This window comes from Periplaneta americana, chromosome 13, assembly GCF_040183065.1.
Source record: "Periplaneta americana isolate PAMFEO1 chromosome 13, P.americana_PAMFEO1_priV1, whole genome shotgun sequence".
Lineage (NCBI taxonomy): Eukaryota > Metazoa > Arthropoda > Insecta > Blattodea > Blattidae > Periplaneta > Periplaneta americana.
The window spans coordinates 96,628,907-96,647,650 of record NC_091129.1 but is presented as its reverse complement, the minus strand read 5'-3'; the positions used below and the strand labels follow the sequence as shown (position 1 = coordinate 96,647,650).

The 18,744-nt window shown below is 37.3% G+C and overlaps 1 protein-coding gene and 1 long non-coding RNA gene across 5 annotated transcripts in view; one reads left to right on the top strand and one right to left on the bottom strand.

Annotated features, from left to right (window-relative positions):
- LOC138712145 (uncharacterized) overlaps positions 1-18,744 on the top strand; it is a 204,356-nt gene that overhangs the window by 63,882 nt on the left and 121,730 nt on the right. The gene's annotated exons all lie outside the window — the stretch shown is intronic.
- Positions 1-18,744, bottom strand: part of LOC138712130 (cytochrome P450 4C1-like) — a 74,819-nt gene that overhangs the window by 8,783 nt on the left and 47,292 nt on the right. For all 4 annotated transcript variants that reach the window (XM_069843588.1, XM_069843584.1, XM_069843587.1 and 1 more), the window contains exons 6-9: positions 16,947-17,016; positions 14,218-14,344; positions 11,000-11,081; positions 9,491-9,600 (exon numbers count right to left, since the gene is read on the bottom strand). In XM_069843588.1, the coding sequence (XP_069699689.1) occupies positions 9,491-9,600; positions 11,000-11,081; positions 14,218-14,344; positions 16,947-17,016 (389 nt within the window). The remainder of the gene's footprint in view (positions 1-9,490; positions 9,601-10,999; positions 11,082-14,217; positions 14,345-16,946; positions 17,017-18,744) is intronic.

Sequence of the window (18,744 nt, the reverse complement as noted above, 5' to 3'; positions counted from 1 at the left end):
AGGTTGAAATGATGTAGGCGCACACCAGAAGTTGTTGGTAAGAACTATGAAAACGTTTATTATTATTATTAAGTGTTCGTTTCAGATTAGCAGAAATGCGCGTCCAAGTGTATAATATCTCGCTCTCACTTCCCGCAAGTTGGTATACTAATTTCTGAGTTCACGTAATTATATATTTTGTACTATAAAAACACCAGTAATATAACGGGCAGTTGATAATGTGATGAGAGGAAAGAATTCAGACTTATAATAATAATGCAACGCACGACTTCTTACTACACCCACTAAAAATTTCTAAGTCCGTAAATTGTTATACTTCCGAGTTAGGTTTGCCGAGAATATGTGGAGTTCGACCTCTCCGAACACTGTCTATCTGCCTTCTGTCTATCTGCCAAATCTATCCTCTACTTTCAACCACCAAACATAGAATTTCACCCTCCTATCTATATATCACGTGTCTCTATTAAGAATCCTGATTGGCCACGATTACACTTACGTCACTTAAGACGCGTTCTTCAAAAATTGTTCGTTAACTAGAACATCTCCTACTTCCGGCGTCCTGACAATTCTCTGACATATACCAGATCATCTCTTGTGGAACCTGGCTTGGCGTCATCTTACTGACCACCCGCAGGCAAAGTCCATACATTCCCTCATCAGTCAACTCCACGCCTGGACACATGTTTCCTGTCAGCCTGGCTTCCCTTCGGCCTTCCTGTCCACCTGTTACTTCCGTCTCACATTCTGTAACTTACACGTCCATGCTTCTTACTATCCATATGAGAATATTAACACGAAATACTAATCTAATGAAAATCTCCTTATCCTATACGAGGAACCGTCTCAAATGCCCTCTCATAACAAAGAATATTCCCAAGGGAATATTTGTTGTTATGAGACGTCCCAAAAAAAAAAATACCTTCGCTACTAGTCTCCGGTGTCCCCTAATTAGTCACACTTGGATACACCTTTTGCTATGCTTATAAACAATGTACAAATTTACACTTACAATTATTACATATTTACAACTATTCACATGTATGAATCTATATACACACCTCACGCCTGCTTACACCTCACACGCCAGTTTACCTGACTTCTACCTGACATATATACAGCATCCAATCGTAACATTCAGGGCACATCCGAATACAATGGCGCTCTCTCACTCGCATTCATGATCGGTTCCTTGATACATACTTATACTTATAACATAGAAATAAGAATTATGAACCACAATAAAAAAATACACTAAACAATACACAATACATTTTAAAATACCAATTAACCCTTTATATCATACTTCATACATTATCTGCAACCCTTGAAAACACATCTACATTCATAAAACCGAAATAATTATTAACCAGAATCAAAATTATACTAAGCAGTACACAATACTACTGATATACTAATTGACTCTATTTATCATATCTCATACATGAGCTGCAGCCTTGAATACATATCTCGTATAACGTCCCCTCAATATAGAGGACAACTTTATGTCTCGAACTAAAATGATGGTCTGGCACTTAATATTGATTCTAAAAAAAATGGATACATATTCAAATCGAATCATTCAACCTCTACAAATGAATGAACATAAATGAAGTTAATTAAAAAAAATATCCTATCATTATTATTAATCATTATTAATTCTTATTAATATCATCTTTAAATTATTGCCACAGGGAATACTACTTATCGCGTGATCTTATAAGAAGACACACAAAAACAACTAATTCTGAAGGTGGCAAAAAAAAAAAGTAAATAAAAGCAACAAAATTTTCACAAGGAAACATTTGCAGTACTGAAATCAGTTCTTGGTTCTAGTTGCTTATACCGCTCAAATACTACATGCACAAAACAAACACATTCTTATTTTTCTTATAATTAAAATCATATTATTTTCAACTTTACACAAATTCTCGTTTATTAACCTGGTACGTCGCCTGGATGTCTATCATGAATCGGATCGTCATTCTCCGAATGGGATCGTCTGCGGCCTTCCTCATATGTCATTGTGCCATTCTTAAATTGACAGTTGACACGTGGAGACACACTACTCCTCACATTAAATCTACCAGCATGCTTCCACTTAACTTTTTCTCCTCCTGCAGAAAAATGAGGCCTCCAATAGCCCTTCCTATATTCACTCCTTTGATCGTTGCAGTACCGCTTTGTACCATTGTTAGAAAATCGGTCATTATTGTAGGGTTGTAAACCATGACCGCCAGCACTGTGTGGCCGATCCCTGCTCCAACCGTCATTATGGTCATTGCTTTTGTACCCTCTGTGGGGTGGGAAGGCTTCTTCTGCCCTCCGCCCCATGTTTGTGATGGTTTCCGCATTCTCTTTCTCGCTCCCAAACTCATCAAACTTTTCGATTACTCTATTTACTTGCTCCTTGAATGCTCCATAACTTTCTAACACCTGGCTCTCTAACCTGATACTGTCCTCGGGTAGTCTATACTGCAATTCATTATTATTCTCATCGAGATTATCGTCCAATCCATTAATATCCATAGTTATTTTACTTTCCAGCTCATTATTATTTTCGGCTACTTTAATATTCAATTCCTCAGTATTCTCATTAATATCCTTAGCTAATTTACTCTCCACTTCATTACTATTTCCTGTTATCGTATTATTCAATCCATTAATAATCTCAGCTAACTTATCTTTCGGTTCAGTACTATTTTCATCTAGTTTCTCTTTCAACTCATTGATATTCACAGCTAATTTAAATTCCACTTCGTTACTATTCTCAGCTAGTTCATTACTCAATTCACTAATATTCTCAGCTAACTTATCTTTCAGTTCACTACTATTTTCATCGAGTTTCTCTTTCAACACATTGATATTCACAGCTAATTTAAATTCCACTTCGTTACTATTCTCAGCTAGTTCATTACTCAATTCACTAATATTCTCAGCTAACTTATCTTTCAGTTCAGTACTATTTTCATCTAGTTTCTCTTTCAACTCATTAATATTCACAGCTAATTTAAATTCCACTTCGTTACTATTCTCCGCCAGTTCATTACTCAATTCATTAATATTCTCGGCTAACTTATCTTTCAGTTCAGTACTATTTTCATCCAGTTTCTCTTTCAATTCATTAATATTCACAGCTAATTTAATTTCCACTTCATTACTATTCTCAGCTACCATATTCTTCAATTCATCAATATCCTCAATTAATTTACTTTCCACTTCATTACTATTCTCGGCTATCTTATTATCCAATTCACTAGTATCCTCAATTAATTTACTTTCCACTTCATCACTATTCTCGGCTATCTTATTATCCAATTCACTAATATCCACAATTAATTTACTTTCCACTTCATTACTATTCTCGCCTAGTACATTTCCCAATCTATTATAGCTCTCTTCTATCATATTTCCCAATCTATTAGATCTCTCGTTCATTATATTTCTTAATTGACCAATTTGCTCTTGATATACGTCAGAACTTTCCATTAACTGGCTCTCTAGCCTACTACTATTCTCAGCCATCCCACTCTTCAAATTACCGAACTGGCTCTCTAGCCTGCTACTATTCTCAGCCATCTCACTCTTCAAATTACCGAACTGGCTCTCTAGCCTGCTACTATGGCTCTCTAGCCTGCTACTATTCTCAGCCATCTCACTCTTCAAATTACCGAACTGGCTCTCTAGCCTGCTACTATGGCTCTCTAGCCTGCTACTATTCTCAGCCATCTCACTCTTCAAATTACCCATCTCACTCTTCAAATTACCGAACTGGCTCTCTAGCCTGCTACTATGGCTCTCTAGCCTGCTACTATTCTCAGCCATCTCACTCTTCAAATTATTACTAGTTTCTATCATTTCGTTCCTCATCTGATTCATCTGCTCCAATATCCGCTCTAACACATTATTCGACATGGCATTGTCCGAACCTCGCGAACTTTCTTTATCTTGGCTAGTACTCGTCCCTGCTGTAGTCTCCATTTTTTTTTTTTTTTTTTACTTCTAGTCTGGCTCCTTAGCAACATGTAATATATAATATATCCTCAACAATTTCGCTTAAACTCAAAAACAAAATAAACCCTACCAAAATGAATTACACATATGTACATATATATGGATACAACAATTGAAATGAAACCCTTTATGCTTACGTATCGACGTCTTCTAGGTTACGCCTGGTTGATCGTCTCCCCCACCGTCCATCATTGTTCTCAGCTGTTTCGGGTCTGCACGGTGTTGTGGCTGTCGGTCGTTGACACTGCATGATACTGCAAGCTGCTCTACTAACGCTGCGTCGGCTGTCGGCTCTCGCGTCGATCCCCGCTGCGATCATTGTTGCCATCAGCCGCATTAACCCTGCGTCGGCTGTCGGCTCTCGCGTCGATCCCCGCCGTGGTCATTGTTGCCATCAGCCGCATTAACCCTGCGTCGGCTGTCGGCTCTCGCGTCGATCCCCGCCGTGGTCATTGTTGCCATCTCGAGCCCGACGTTGGGACGCCAAATTTGATGCGGGTCGCCGTCCTCCCTCGGCTGCCAGCTCCGAAATATGGAAAATATCTCGAGGATGCACGTCGATGTCAATAATTAACTATGTACACTGATTAATTTGGGCGCCAGCCTCCTCGAGATTACTCCGGTAGAGGATGAGGTTCCCAGGTCAGCTGCAAAACGGTCGGGACATGGGGTTTGGGAGACATGCTCGTAGGTTGAAATGATGTAGGCGCACACCAGAAGTTGTTGGTAAGAACTATGAAAACGTTTATTATTATTATTAAGTGTTCGTTTCAGATTAGCAGAAATGCGCGTCCAAGTGTATAATATCTCGCTCTCACTTCCCGCAAGTTGGTATACTAATTTCTGAGTTCACGTAATTATATATTTTGTACTATAAAAACACCAGTAATATAACGGGCAGTTGATAATGTGATGAGAGGAAAGAATTCAGATTTATAATAATAATGCAACACACGACTTCTTACTACACCCACTAAAAATTTCTAAGTCCGTAAATTGTTATACTTCCGAGTTAGGTTTGCCGAGAATATGTGGAGTTCGACCTCTCCGAACACTGTCTATCTGCCTTCTGTCTATCTGCCAAATCTATCCTCTACTTTCAACCACCAAACATAGAATTTCACCCTCCTATCTATATATCACGTGTCTCTATTAAGAATCCTGATTGGCCACGATTACACTTACGTCACTTAAGACGCGTTCTTCAAAAATTGTTCGTTAACTAGAACATCTCCTACTTCCGGCGTCCTGACAATTCTCTGACATATACCAGATCATCTCTTGTGGAACCTGGCTTGGCGTCATCTTACTGACCACCCGCAGGCAAAGTCCATACATTCCCTCATCAGTCAACTCCACGCCTGGACACATGTTTCCTGTCAGCCTGGCTTCCCTTCGGCCTTCCTGTCCACCTGTTACTTCCGTCTCACATTCTGTAACTTACACGTCCATGCTTCTTACTATCCATATGAGAATATTAACACGAAATACTAATCTAATGAAAATCTCCTTATCCTATACGAGGAACCGTCTCAATTATTATTATGTTCACAAAATTGTACAGTGTATTAATATTTTGTTCTCGAATAGAAGATCTTGCAAAACAGAAACATATATAGGAGTAAGTTTGTCTATTTCAAAAACTAATTTCTAAAACAGTTTTTTTTATTTACCTGTAAATGTACAGATACGAAGTATCACTTTGTAGCCATCGATATGCGATATTATTTTAATATCGTGTATGTTATAGGCCTATATTCAAAATATCGCAGGTAACATTATGATGAATAAAAATAAATAAACTACTCGCCAGTACACAAAATGCACGTAAGATGACTGTCTAACGGAGGAATAAATATTGTTATAGGAGGGAAACCAGATCTCTAAGTTAGTGAATTCTTTAAAGGACCAATAACACTAAATATGTTTCTTGCAACGCGTCTTTCGAAAATATTGGTTCGTTAGCAGCTAACGAAGGAATAAATGCGTTCTTCCATTCTACCACCAAACTTCGTAAATATTCGTTTTATGACTTACCAATTCGAAATAACCGTACGTTTAACGTGAATGTTTGCATGTTTCGGCATTTTCAGGGAGTAAATTTATGCATAATGCATATTTTGAAGATTTTAGATTTAATAGCACATATTTAGACTTTTATATTGCATATGATGTCCTTTTTTCTGGCTTCAGTGCATATATTAACTTGCATAATAGTGCTTCTATGAACGTTACCACGATTTCATGTAGGCCTATTAAGAAAAGAAAAAAAAAAAGCTATTATGGTTTCGTGGCATCCTACGTGACACCTAGTCTTAGGATTTTTTTTATAAAATTCTCCCTTTGTTACACTGCATTTCTAACCCCCAACTCTTGCTCGTCACAAGCCTGAGGCCAAAATAGTGAAAGAAGAGAAGACAGAAGAAAAATATATTAAAACTGCATTTGTGTCGAATTGTACGGCTTCTGTCTGAACTGTAAGACGATGTCTCGTGTCTAAATGGATTGAGGTTTTCTATAGATGAAAGGCGATTAAATTTATTATGATTGCTGTAATAAAGACTTGTGTACTTGGGATGCATGGTAGCATTGTGGTTAAGGCGTAATGCTGCGAAATCGGAAGGTCGCGGATTTGATTCCCGATGAGGTTATGGTCATACATAAATGCAAAAGACGTACAATTCGACCTCACTTCGTCCGAAATTTCTTCGCTAATATATGCACCTGTCACTTCTTGAGACACAGAAATTTCATTTTCTGTGTTAAAGAACATGCTGTCAGATAAACGCATGAGGAAATGTGGAGAAATTATTTGTATTACATTGTTTCAAAAGAGAATAAAAAATGTAACAGAATGTAGAACTCATTTTGGACAGTGAATATTTTTACTGTTTCTTCGCTTCATTGTGGATGTTTTGTCATATGAACTAATAGCTCCTGAATGTATGCATGTTTTAAGATTTGATAGTGCATGGGAATCCGGGCTCTTTTCGTAACATAATGTGAAAATCAGCACAGACTTTGCTTCATGTGAAGATCTTAGCTTCGTTTACATCTCACTTATAGATAAGGAAGAAATAAAAAGGAAAGGATGCAGAGAGAAAATAAGGAAATAATTGTGAAGGAAAAGTAAGAAATTAAGACAGGAAAGAATGAGGGAATAAGGAATGAGTGGAGGATAGAAGGGAGGTATGGAGGACAGAAGGAAGGATTAGAGTAGAGAATTAGAAAGAGTAGTAGAGAAATAGAATAGGAAAGGGGAGTGAAGAATTAGAAATAGGAGTGGAGGATTAGAAGGAGGAGTGGAGAATTAGAAAGAGGATTTGAGCATTAGAAAGAGGATTTGAGCATTAGAAAGAGGAGTGGAGCATTAGAAAGAGGAGTGGAGCATTAAAAAGAGGAGTGGAGCATTAGAAAGAGGAGTGGAGCATTAGAAAGAGAAGTGGAGAATTAGAAAGAGAATTGGAGATTTATAAAGAGGAGTGGAGAATTACAGAGAGGAGTTGAGGATTAGAGAGAGGAGTGGAGAATAGGAAAGAAGAGTGGAGGATTAGAGAGAGGAGTGGGAAATTAGAGAGACGGGTGGGGATTAGAGAGACGGATGAGGGATTAGAGAGACGAGTAGGGGAATAGAGGGAAAGGAGTGGAGGATTTGAGGGAAAGAAGTGGAAGGTTGGACGGCGAAGGAGTGGAGGGGATTTGACGGCAAATAAATGGGGGATTAAAGGGGAAGATGTGATAGATTGAAGGAAGGACATAAGTATTGAATGAAGGAGTGTAGGGTTGAAGACAAGAGTGATGGATCGAAGGGTCATGGGTTGTTCAATGTGAAGTGATGAAAAGACTGATGGAGAGAGCGAATGACTAATGGAGAGAGCAAATAATTAATTGAGAAATCATGTGAATAATGGCGAGTGAAATAGGATTAAGTAAGGGAAGAAGGTAAGTACAAAGAAGGAACTAATGAAAGAAGGGGAAAAAAGGGAAAATAAGTATGGAAACAAAGAAGGGAACAGGGGAAAATGCATGGTGCGAAAGAGAGTAATAAATGCTACTTTATCTGGCGAAGTGTACGAAGTTCTATCACGTTTCAGATTATTCGAAAGACTTACTTACTTATTTACTTAGTGGCTTTTAAGGGGAATTGGACATTATCGCATGCAAAGTAATGGTAAAAATAGCTTATCTTCAAGCAGTCAAAAATGTAATACTATTTATCACAGCTATTTCATTTTTTTAGTGATATATGTATACACATTAAACTTTAAAATGAAAAAAGAATGGTTAGTCTAGTGTAAATCTTACCCTTAAATTAATTTTTGAATTTAAACATATGTTTTATATAAATTCACTACATACCTGTGATTAGGTACACTTATCATAGCACACATTGAATTAAAATTTTGGCCACTTACTGCTAACAGATACTAAAACATACCCTACTAAAATTATTAAAATATCTGTAATATTATTGGCATAGGGCTTATACTAATCTTCAATTTTTTTAAATTTATTAACGGTTATGATTACTATAAGCCCTATGCCCATAATATTACATGAATAATTTTAGTAGGGTATGTTTTAGTATCTATTAGCAGTAAGTGGTCAAATTTTTAATTCTATATGTGTTATAATAAGTGAATAGAGTGTACCTAATCACAGACATGTAGTGAATTTATAAAAAAATTGTGCTTAATTAAAAAAATTAATTTAAGGATACAGATTTACTCTAGAGTCACCATTCTTTTTCATTTTAAAGCTTAATATGTATACACACATAGCTAACAAAAATGAAAAACCACTGATAAATAGTACACTATTATATTTATGACTGCCATTATTTTGCATGCGATAATGACCAACTCCCCTTAAGGAACCCGGAGGTTCATTGCCGCCCTCACATAAGCCCGCCATCGGTCCCTATCCTCAGCAAGATTAATTCAGTCTCTGTCACCATGTCCCACCTCCCTCAGATCCATTTTAATATTATCTTCCCATCTACGTCTCGGTTTCCTCAAAGGTCTTTTTCTCTCTGGCCTCCCAACTAACACTCTATATGCATTTCTGGATTCGCCCATACGTGCTACATGCTCTGCCCATCTCAAACGTCTGGATTTAATGTTCCTAATTATGTCAGGTAAAGAATACAACTCGTGCAGTTCTGCGTTGTGTAGCTTTTCCATTCTCCTGTAACTTCATCCCTCTTAGCCCCAAATATTTTCCTAAGCACCTTATTCTCAAACATCCTTAACCTATGTTCTTCTCTCAGAGTAAGAGTCCAATTTTCACAACCATGAAGAACAACTGGTAATATAACTGTTTTGTAAATTCTAACTTTCAGATGTTTTGACAGCAGACTGGATGATAAAAGCTTATCAATCGAATAATAACAGGCATTTCGCCATAGTTATTTAATATATTCATCTAATTTGACTACAGAAAATTTTAGCAAGCAGTTTACGAGAATTTTCGCACCCACCTCGAACATGAAAGTGTCCACCTCCTCCCTCAGCTCCTCGTCTGTCATGGTGCGTCCGTCCAGCGTCGTCTCCAGCAGCAGGTCCAAGAATGCTTTGCGTCTCTTATTGCCTGTTTGGTATAGAAAGACTATTTTCAATTACTGAGTTAACTACAGTTGGTGAGCTATTAGGAGAAAGTGAAAAATAATCAAACACGGTGATGAAAACACTAGGAATTTCTATACGTTTCAGTCATTCATGGTGAATGTGATCATAATTAGAAAATAGAATTTTGAATATTCCATCGTGTCCTGGATCTTAACACTTCCAATATTTCGAAACTGCATGCAGGTTTCATGATGAAGGCAGATAGGTATGACCTGGAGTCGCCATCTCTGTTGGATTCGAATATTAACGTTAAATTTGTTTTTGGGCTAAGGTAGACCTACTGGTCTTTAATATCTTGAATGTAATCAGTGAAATTGAACTGTAATTAATTAAGCTATATTGTTCAGTCAACTGTCCGAAAACAGGTTGGAACCTCATAGGTGACACCAGTAAGGCATTACTCATAAGGAAACTAAGCCAGAAGATAATGGGGTAGGGTGGACAGTTCTTTTCCCCTTCACTGTATAAATCGCTCATAGTAACATATTACACTAATCAGATTTAAGATGTATACAAAAATTGTAATTCCTCTGACACAAGTGAGATGTATAGCCTGTAATAGAAGTACAGTCTTAGGCAAATGTTTTGTCGCGCAGATACTTTGTCACAGAAAGGAGGCAGTGCGCATGATCAGACTTACAACGAAACAAAACGTATTTTATTACTTCAACTAGTCGTTATTCTCCGATTGAGGTTGTGGCTAAAATGTACATCTCACTTAACGAAATGTGTCAAGAGGAAGAAGAATGACTGTTTGTTTGCATCTGAAGTCTGATTAGTGTGATATTTAGCTAGTCGGCGATTTATGCAATGGAAGGGAAACGAACTGGCCACCCTACCCCATTATCTCCTGGCCCTGGCCTAGTTGGCTCAAAAGTGGAGGCTTGTTGATATCACTTGTGAGGTTAATACCTGTCTTCGGACAGTTGACTGAACAACAACTAATCGTACTCCTGTGAACCAAGTCGCTCGTCTTCTGATCATGCGCACTGCCTCCTTTCTGAAAATAAAATATCTGTAAAACAAAATATTTTTCTAAGACTGTACATATCAGCCACAACCTCAATCAGAGGTGAATAAGGACCTTAAAACTTTCAGTATATTTTAAGGTTTAATAGAGCGGAGATGCGCAAGTTGTGGAAACAAGAAAAAATAATATGCAATGCCAAGAATAATGGCGGGAAAAGGTTTCTAGTCTCTGTAGTGGAGATACACAATTTTTAATTAAGTGTACCGTTTCATTGGTACATATTCAGTTACGTAATTCGAGGACTATTCCTTAGTAGATATGATGCTACATATTTCACAATAAAGTAACTTACCACAAAAAATCAGATTTTTTAAATAAATTTTTAGCTCACCTATCACATCATCTTCAGACTCTGAAACCGTGTGCGAATTCTCCTTACTCTTCTGCGATTCTCTTTTACGTTCTTGAATCACCTGAAATATATTTCAACCAAAAAATGTTATGAGATTATAACAGCAGTAAAAATAAATAATAGCAATAATAATGACAATAATAATGTAGGCCTATTTATTGCCGAGCTTCTAGAATGTTAGCTAATAGTCAATAATAGCTAACAGTAAGTATAAAATGTTATATGTATAGTGATGATAATCATGATTATAATACTACTACTACTACTACTACTACTGCTCCTGCTGCTGCTAGTGCTGCTAGTACCACTATTAGCACTACTACCACTACCATTACTACTATCGCCACTACTACTACTATTACTACGATCACCACCAACACTACTACCACTACTACTACTACTACTACCACCATCACTACGACCACTACTACTACTACTACTACTACTACTAATAATAATGATACAACTACTACCACCACCACTACGACCAATACTAGGCCTACTACTACTACTACTACTACCACCACGACCACTACTACTACTACCACTACCACTACTACTACTACTATTAATAATAATAAGACAACTACTACCACCACCACTACGACCACTACGAGGCCTACTACTACCACTACTACTACTACCACCACCACGACCACTACTACTACTACTACTACCACCACTACTACTACTAATAATATAACTACTACCACCACCACTACGACCACTACTAGGACTGCTACTACTACCACCACCACGACCACTACTACTGTTATTGCAAATTATCTTGAACCTCCTGAGCAGGAGCAGAAGGAAGGAAGCGCGTAACGTGGGTGGAGCCAACTGAATTGTTTGCGCATGCTCCGCAGCATAATCTCTTGTCAAGAAACATAGAGCTATTTCCTTCACTGCGTACCAGTAGTGTTACCAGGGTAGTAATTTATTGTGAAATTACACCACCGTGGAGAAAAAGTAACGCTGTTATACATAGCGGAGAAAGAGATATTATCGCAAATATAATAAAATTAAGCGTTGCGAGGAGAAAAAATTAAACAAATATTATCTAGAAACTCTTGCTAAGGAATATGAGAGAGCGGCTAAATACTCTGGCAAAAGTATTAGTTCCGTGAAGAGAATTAAAAAGAATATTGAATTACAACCGAATGAACCTAACACTACTCCGCGAAAGAATAGGTATGTAATGTTTAGAAATTATTGCTATAAAAGTTATATGTATATTGAGAGCGACATAATGAATTACTGTTGCAAGTTATTATTTTTTTATAGTTCTACCAAACATATTATTTCATTCCAGAATTAGACTTGTGTAAAGTTGAAGTGGACGACTTCGATCAACATGTTATTTGGGATACAATCGAAGAATTCTATCTTGTTCAGAAAGTATTACCTACGATTAAGAAGATAATTTCGAATGGATGATGCCATTGACGAAATAATTAATTTTGGACCAAGCGATGATGGCAGCAATGATAGGGAAATGGATTGTGTATAATTGTAAATTAATATAAATTCAAATAATAAGCCTGTAAAATATTGTTATAAGAATATGTACGTATTAACCGAAGGTGCAAGTCATGCAGGCCTATATAATGTATAGAAATAGCTGTAGTAACTCTGCCATTGCCGGTCCCCAGCCCGGATGAGAGAGGAGTGTACACACGATTATATTTAAATACTTACTCATTACAGGTTAATTAAAGCTTGCTACGAAACTATGTTGTCCTCTCAAACCCGGAGTATCGAGAGAAGATGATGTCTGTATTGAACCAAGTTCTTTTACAGTAGAGAGCCGTAAGGTAAAAGAACCAACGTTTTCTGAACAGAGTCACGTTACCCGAGGGAGGGGCATCCTTGCCGTGCCGTTACGTTGATGAGTACATGCCGTACCGAGCAGTTCGAAAGACAGACTTAGGGGATGTAAGGTTCAAGATAACTTGCAATAACAGTACTACTACTACTACTACTACTACTACTACTACTACTACTACTACTACTACTACCGCCACCACCTACATATCGTAAACAATTAGTAACGAATAATAAAATATTTGTAATTTAAAAAATTGAAGGTGCAGGAGGTTAACAGGAATTCGTTTTCAAGTGGAATACTTAATAAATAGGGAAACGAAAGAAACAGGTGATGATTGACACAAGACTAAATAAGAACTTAACAATTATATAAATACAGGAATACATAAGTAATAATATCGATGGCCTAGATCTAAAATATATATATATATATATATATATATATATATATATATACACACTGTATGTGATTTTTGCAGATATTCTTACTGATTATTGTGCTTTTCAGTGGTTCAAATACATAGAATAGAATATGTGAATAATAAACAGTCTTATGTCTCCCGTAAAAATTTTGGAAAAATCACGTATGTGGTATTAGATCCAGGCCATCGTAAATAAGTAATTAATAAGTAAATATTATTATTATTATTATTATTATTATTATTATTATTATATTTATTATTATCATCATCATCATTTGGAGCTAAGAGGGATGAAGTTATAGGAGAATGGAGAAAGTTACACAACGCAAAACTGCATGCATTGTATTCTTAACCTGACATAATTAGTAACATTAAATCCAGACGTTTGAGATGGGCAGGACATGTAGCATGTATGGGCGAATCCAGAAATACATACAGAGTATTAGTTGGGAGATCGCAGGGGAAAAGACTTTCAGGGAGGCAGAGACGTAGATGAGAGGATAGTATTATCATTATCATCATCATCATCATCATCATCATCATCATTATTATTATTATTATTAGTAGTAGTAGTAGTAGTAGTAGTAGTAGTAGTAGCAGTAGTAGTAGCAGTAGTAGTACCTGCTTTCGTCCCATTTCTATTAGATTGTAATAATAATATAATAATAATAATAATAATAATAATTACTTACTTATGGCTTTTAAGTAATCCGCAGGTTCCTTGCCGCCCTCACATAAACCCGCCATCGGTTCCTATCCTGTGCAAGATTAATCCACTCTCTATCATCATATCCCACCTTCCTAAATCCATTTTAAACGGGCTTGAATATGCATCGCTGATCTAGCCGCTCCTGACCCAGATTTGAGGCCGCTACCTTGGATCTCGATAAAACGCTGCTCTCTCTATAAGTAACTTCGTATGCTAACCACACCAAGCCTACGTACCCTGTTTGTAAACCCGTGTAAGATCTTGAGACAGTGTTTGTGACGTTTACCAAGCTGCGACAGATTGAAGAAGAGCGGTGAGTGAAGCCATGGCTTGTGAATTCGCTGTACCACTACCTCACTCAACCTGGAACAGAAAGTGACGATAACTGCTATTTATGAGATACGCGTTAAGCCGAGTGTACATTATCATATACACCGTCGGTGACTCAGGAGAAGACGAGAGCGGACTGAAGAGGAAGGGATGTGAACAGATAACGTACGACAACACGTCAATATTTGTACTGTAGTAAGCGGAAAAATTAGGTCTCCTTCTGTTCAACTTAGCTTTAATTTCCATACGCATTGTTACTCATGTTTCCTGTACGAGTAATAACCTGGCTACTGGGATGCTTATCTGAGCGATGTTTATAATAATCAACAGCGATAGTCAAGAAGGTCACATTCTTGCCCCTCGTCTTCTCCTGAGTAACGGACAGTACGTCAAATTCAATGCTTCACCAAGACTTGACAAGTTTTTGAAGAAATTGTCTAATGTGATTCGAAAATATTATGGCGCCAAGTATCGCAAAAAAATGGCGCCCTGGCCGAGAGAAGTTGTTCGTGAGTTAATTCAGTTATATAAATCAAATACATGCCTATACGCCGTGGATTCTGTGAAATGTCACGACAAAATGAAGAAAAAGTAATGCGAATGAGGAAATTGCAAGACAGAGTAAGTATTAATTAATTCATTCATCCTCGGCAGTTGCGAGCGACGTTAAACAAAACATATTGTAAATTTTTAAACTAGACAACAATGTAATTTTATTATCTCAACAATAGGATTTGCTCTCCACACAGTAACACAGTATTCGTTAGTGCACTCCACAGACGACAATGTCAATTTACTTGGACTATTACGAACCACAATGAACTGTTAATCTTAACTAATATTCACAAAGCACTATTTACAACACAGAACTGTCAGTTCTCAATTCACAGCTCGTTTGTCTTGGCTAGTTCTTCTAGCTCAGTCACTCGCGTTCACAGAATCTCGAACCCCAGACCTTCAGAGACGATCCGCTGAACTTCGAACTCAGGTCCCCCAACTGCGGTCCACTGCACTCGAACTCCGGGCTTCAGGCTCCACAGTTACGGACACAACTCAAGTCGCGCTCTGGTCTCGAAGCTGGCTTCGCTGCTACACAAGACTAACTCGCTTACTGTCCAAATCTGCTCTGCTCTCGGAGGCTGGCTTCCTTTTTATTTGCTAGTCAACGCTTCGCGGGCCTTCCCGACGTTTCCGTTACTGGACAATTCGAGAATAACCTGTCACGCTGCTATTCTTCCCCTTCACCTCGCGCTGCCGTTGGCTTTCTCCCCCTCTCGTCGCGCCCCTCTAGTTTGCGTGGCTGCAGCTCCCTTCTCCACGTCACCCGAACCTTCCACGCGCACCCTGCCCTCTGCAGGACGCGTGATCGAGTCTTGACGGGCTGTCACAATATTTTATTTATCCACATATCTTAATGTCGTCTATCATTTGATATCTTCTTTTGCACCGAACTTTTCTCCCGTTCACCATTCCTTTCAGTGCATTCTTCAAAGGCCAGTTTTTTCTTAGCCAGTGACTCAATCAATTTCATTTTCTCTTCCTGATCACCTTCAGCATTATTCTTTCTTCACCCACTCTTTCCAACATAACTTCGTTTCTTATTCTGTCTGTTCATTTCACACGTTCTGTCCTTCTCCATGTCCACATTTAAAATGCTTCTAGTCGTTTCTCTTCACTACGCATTAATGCCCATGTTTCTGCACCAATACAATGCCACACTCCACACAAAGCACTTTACTAGTTTCTTACTTAGTTCTTCTTCTAAGAGGTCCGCAGAAGATGCTTCCTTTTTCTTTTATAAGCTTCCTTTGTCATTGTCATCCTTCTTGTGACTTCCTGACAGCAGCTCCAGTAAGTAGGCCTACAATAAATATATTTTTAAAGAAGAAAATTCTGAACTATAACTTTGGCGAATACTAATCTTAAGTACTATATTTTGTATGTAATCGAAATATTCCTCGTATTAGGGTACGATACAGTTAAATAATAAAATTATATTTTATGTAGCTTAGTTATTCTCCATAGAATTCACATACACTCCTATTTATATTGTAATATTTGCTAGGAAGTCTATATATGTTAGTGCTTGAAGTACATATTTTAAAATGTTTACAATCCTTAACAATATGAAACCGTCTTGATCAAATATTTTTCATTATTGATCAATATTTGTCAAGTTTTCATGTAAAGTATTGAAATGGAAGAAAAATTTGATCGTGTAGAGGAGGCAAGATCTGTTTTGTGCCGTGGCTATATCAGCAATGGGTATGGAGACGGAAGATAAGTTTCAGTGTAAAATGAACTTTCGTGTCAGCAGATTCATTTAATATTAACCATACTGAAACAAACTCTCCTTCAGATAGCTCATTTTTCCCTTCTCGCACAACTCAAATGCCAGATCTCGCCTCCTATCCTATACAAACAGCTGTAGTTTAACATGTCTGTACAGTGTGTACTGGTGAACTTCGTACAGAAATTTGAGAAAATTTATGGAAGAAAATAATAAAATAACTTATAGGACATATAATTTTGGTAGAGAAGAGAAATGAAACAGAGGAGGGAAGAAAAAATAAATTGGCGGGAAAGAGAATGAAGGAAAAAAAAAAGGAGACTGGGTGGAAAGAATGGCACTTACTCGTAAAGCGCCTTGACGTACTCTGAATCAGCGTCGTGCTGCGCAAATATCGGCGTGCCCATGGCGGTTTCTACAACACAAATTAAAGACTTATGCAGTGGCGTATTCATTTTCCACTGTAATTAAAAACATAAATTATATGACCTCCCTGCAACCGACGTACACCTAACATTCAGAATCGTGACTGAAAATTCACTTCCTTGTCATTAATTGAATGTCTCTTAAAATGGATTGATTCTTTCGGAGATTAGTTTTTCGTATTCTTTTGGTCAACGCAGAAAGTTATCCTTGGTTTTGCAAGCAAACATTCTCATGGGAGCAGATAAAGTTTTTTTTTTTCTTCAGCCATGTTAATAATGTCAAAACAGGTAGATTACACAAATTTTGACCACTCGAACGCACTTATGAGGGCCGTGCAGAAAGTAAGTTTGCCTGGGACCGTTAACAGAAAGAAAAACACAATTTCATTGAAAGATTTACTTGAAGGGATATAGCAAGTTTCCAGCTATTTTTCAACATATTCCTCACCGGAACTGAGACTTTATCATACCGTGGGATAAACTTTTTATCTCTGCGTCGTTGAAGTCTACCGCCTGGGATCGGAACCAGCGTGTGTAAATCGTCTGCACCTCTCTGTTGATCCCATGGTATGACAAATGTCTCAATTCCGGTAGGGAATAGGTTGAATATAGCTCAACAATTGCTATATCTGTTCCAATAAATATTTTCATGAAATTGTGTTTTCTTTCTGTAAATAGTAATAATAATAATAATAATAATAATAATAATAATTTATTTTAGTTGGCAGAGTTAAGGCCGTAAGGCCTTCTCTTCCACTCAACCAGCAAAAAGTATATATATATATATATATACATATGCATGAACTTACAAAGAATTCAACAATTTGATGTAGATGAGAGTTACATGTATACAAGAGTTATTTACGAATTAAACAACAAAATACTATGAACTATTAATTAAACACTGAAATAAACAGTGTATCAGAATTAAGCTAAAATACTTAGAATGTTAATATATTTCAAATAATATTAGATAATAGAAAGAGATTATTATGAGACAATTTTGAAAATACAGCACTATCAGGATGATGTCTAAAGAAAGAAGTAAAAATGTAGTCAGTGATAGTTTAAATTAGTATGATTGGAGTGAAATGCTAATAAGGTTATCTTTTAAGCTGTTTTAAAGGTGTTCATTGTCTTGCAGCCCCTAATACTTTGTGACAAGGAATTCCATTGACGCGAGGTGGATACTGTAAAAGATGATGAATAACAAGATGTTCTATGAAGAGGTATATTTAGCGTGTCACAGATAAGTGATCTGGTATTTACGTCGTGGTTAGAGTATAGATAAGAGAAACGAGACGAATGGTAATTTGGTGTTGAAGTGTGCAGAATTCGGAAGAGTAAAGACAAAGAGTGTAAAGTTCTACGTACTTTAAGTCGGAGCCACAAAAGACTTGCGAAGGACGATGATATGTGATCATATCGTCGGATGTTGCACACGTATCTGACGCACATATTCTGAGCTCGCTGTAACTTGACTGACAATTCGGAACTTAGGTCACTTAACAAAACGTCACAATAATCGAAGTGCAGCATTACTGGGGTTTGTACTAGGGTAAGTTTTAGTTGCTGGGGCAAGAAGTTTCTCAAGCGACTCAAATAGTGAATGGAGGAACAGATTTTTTTTATCGTTTCTTTAACTTGAAAATTCCAACTTAGATTATTTTCAAAAAAGAAGCCAAGATTTTTTACGACAGATGAATAAGGGATTAGCG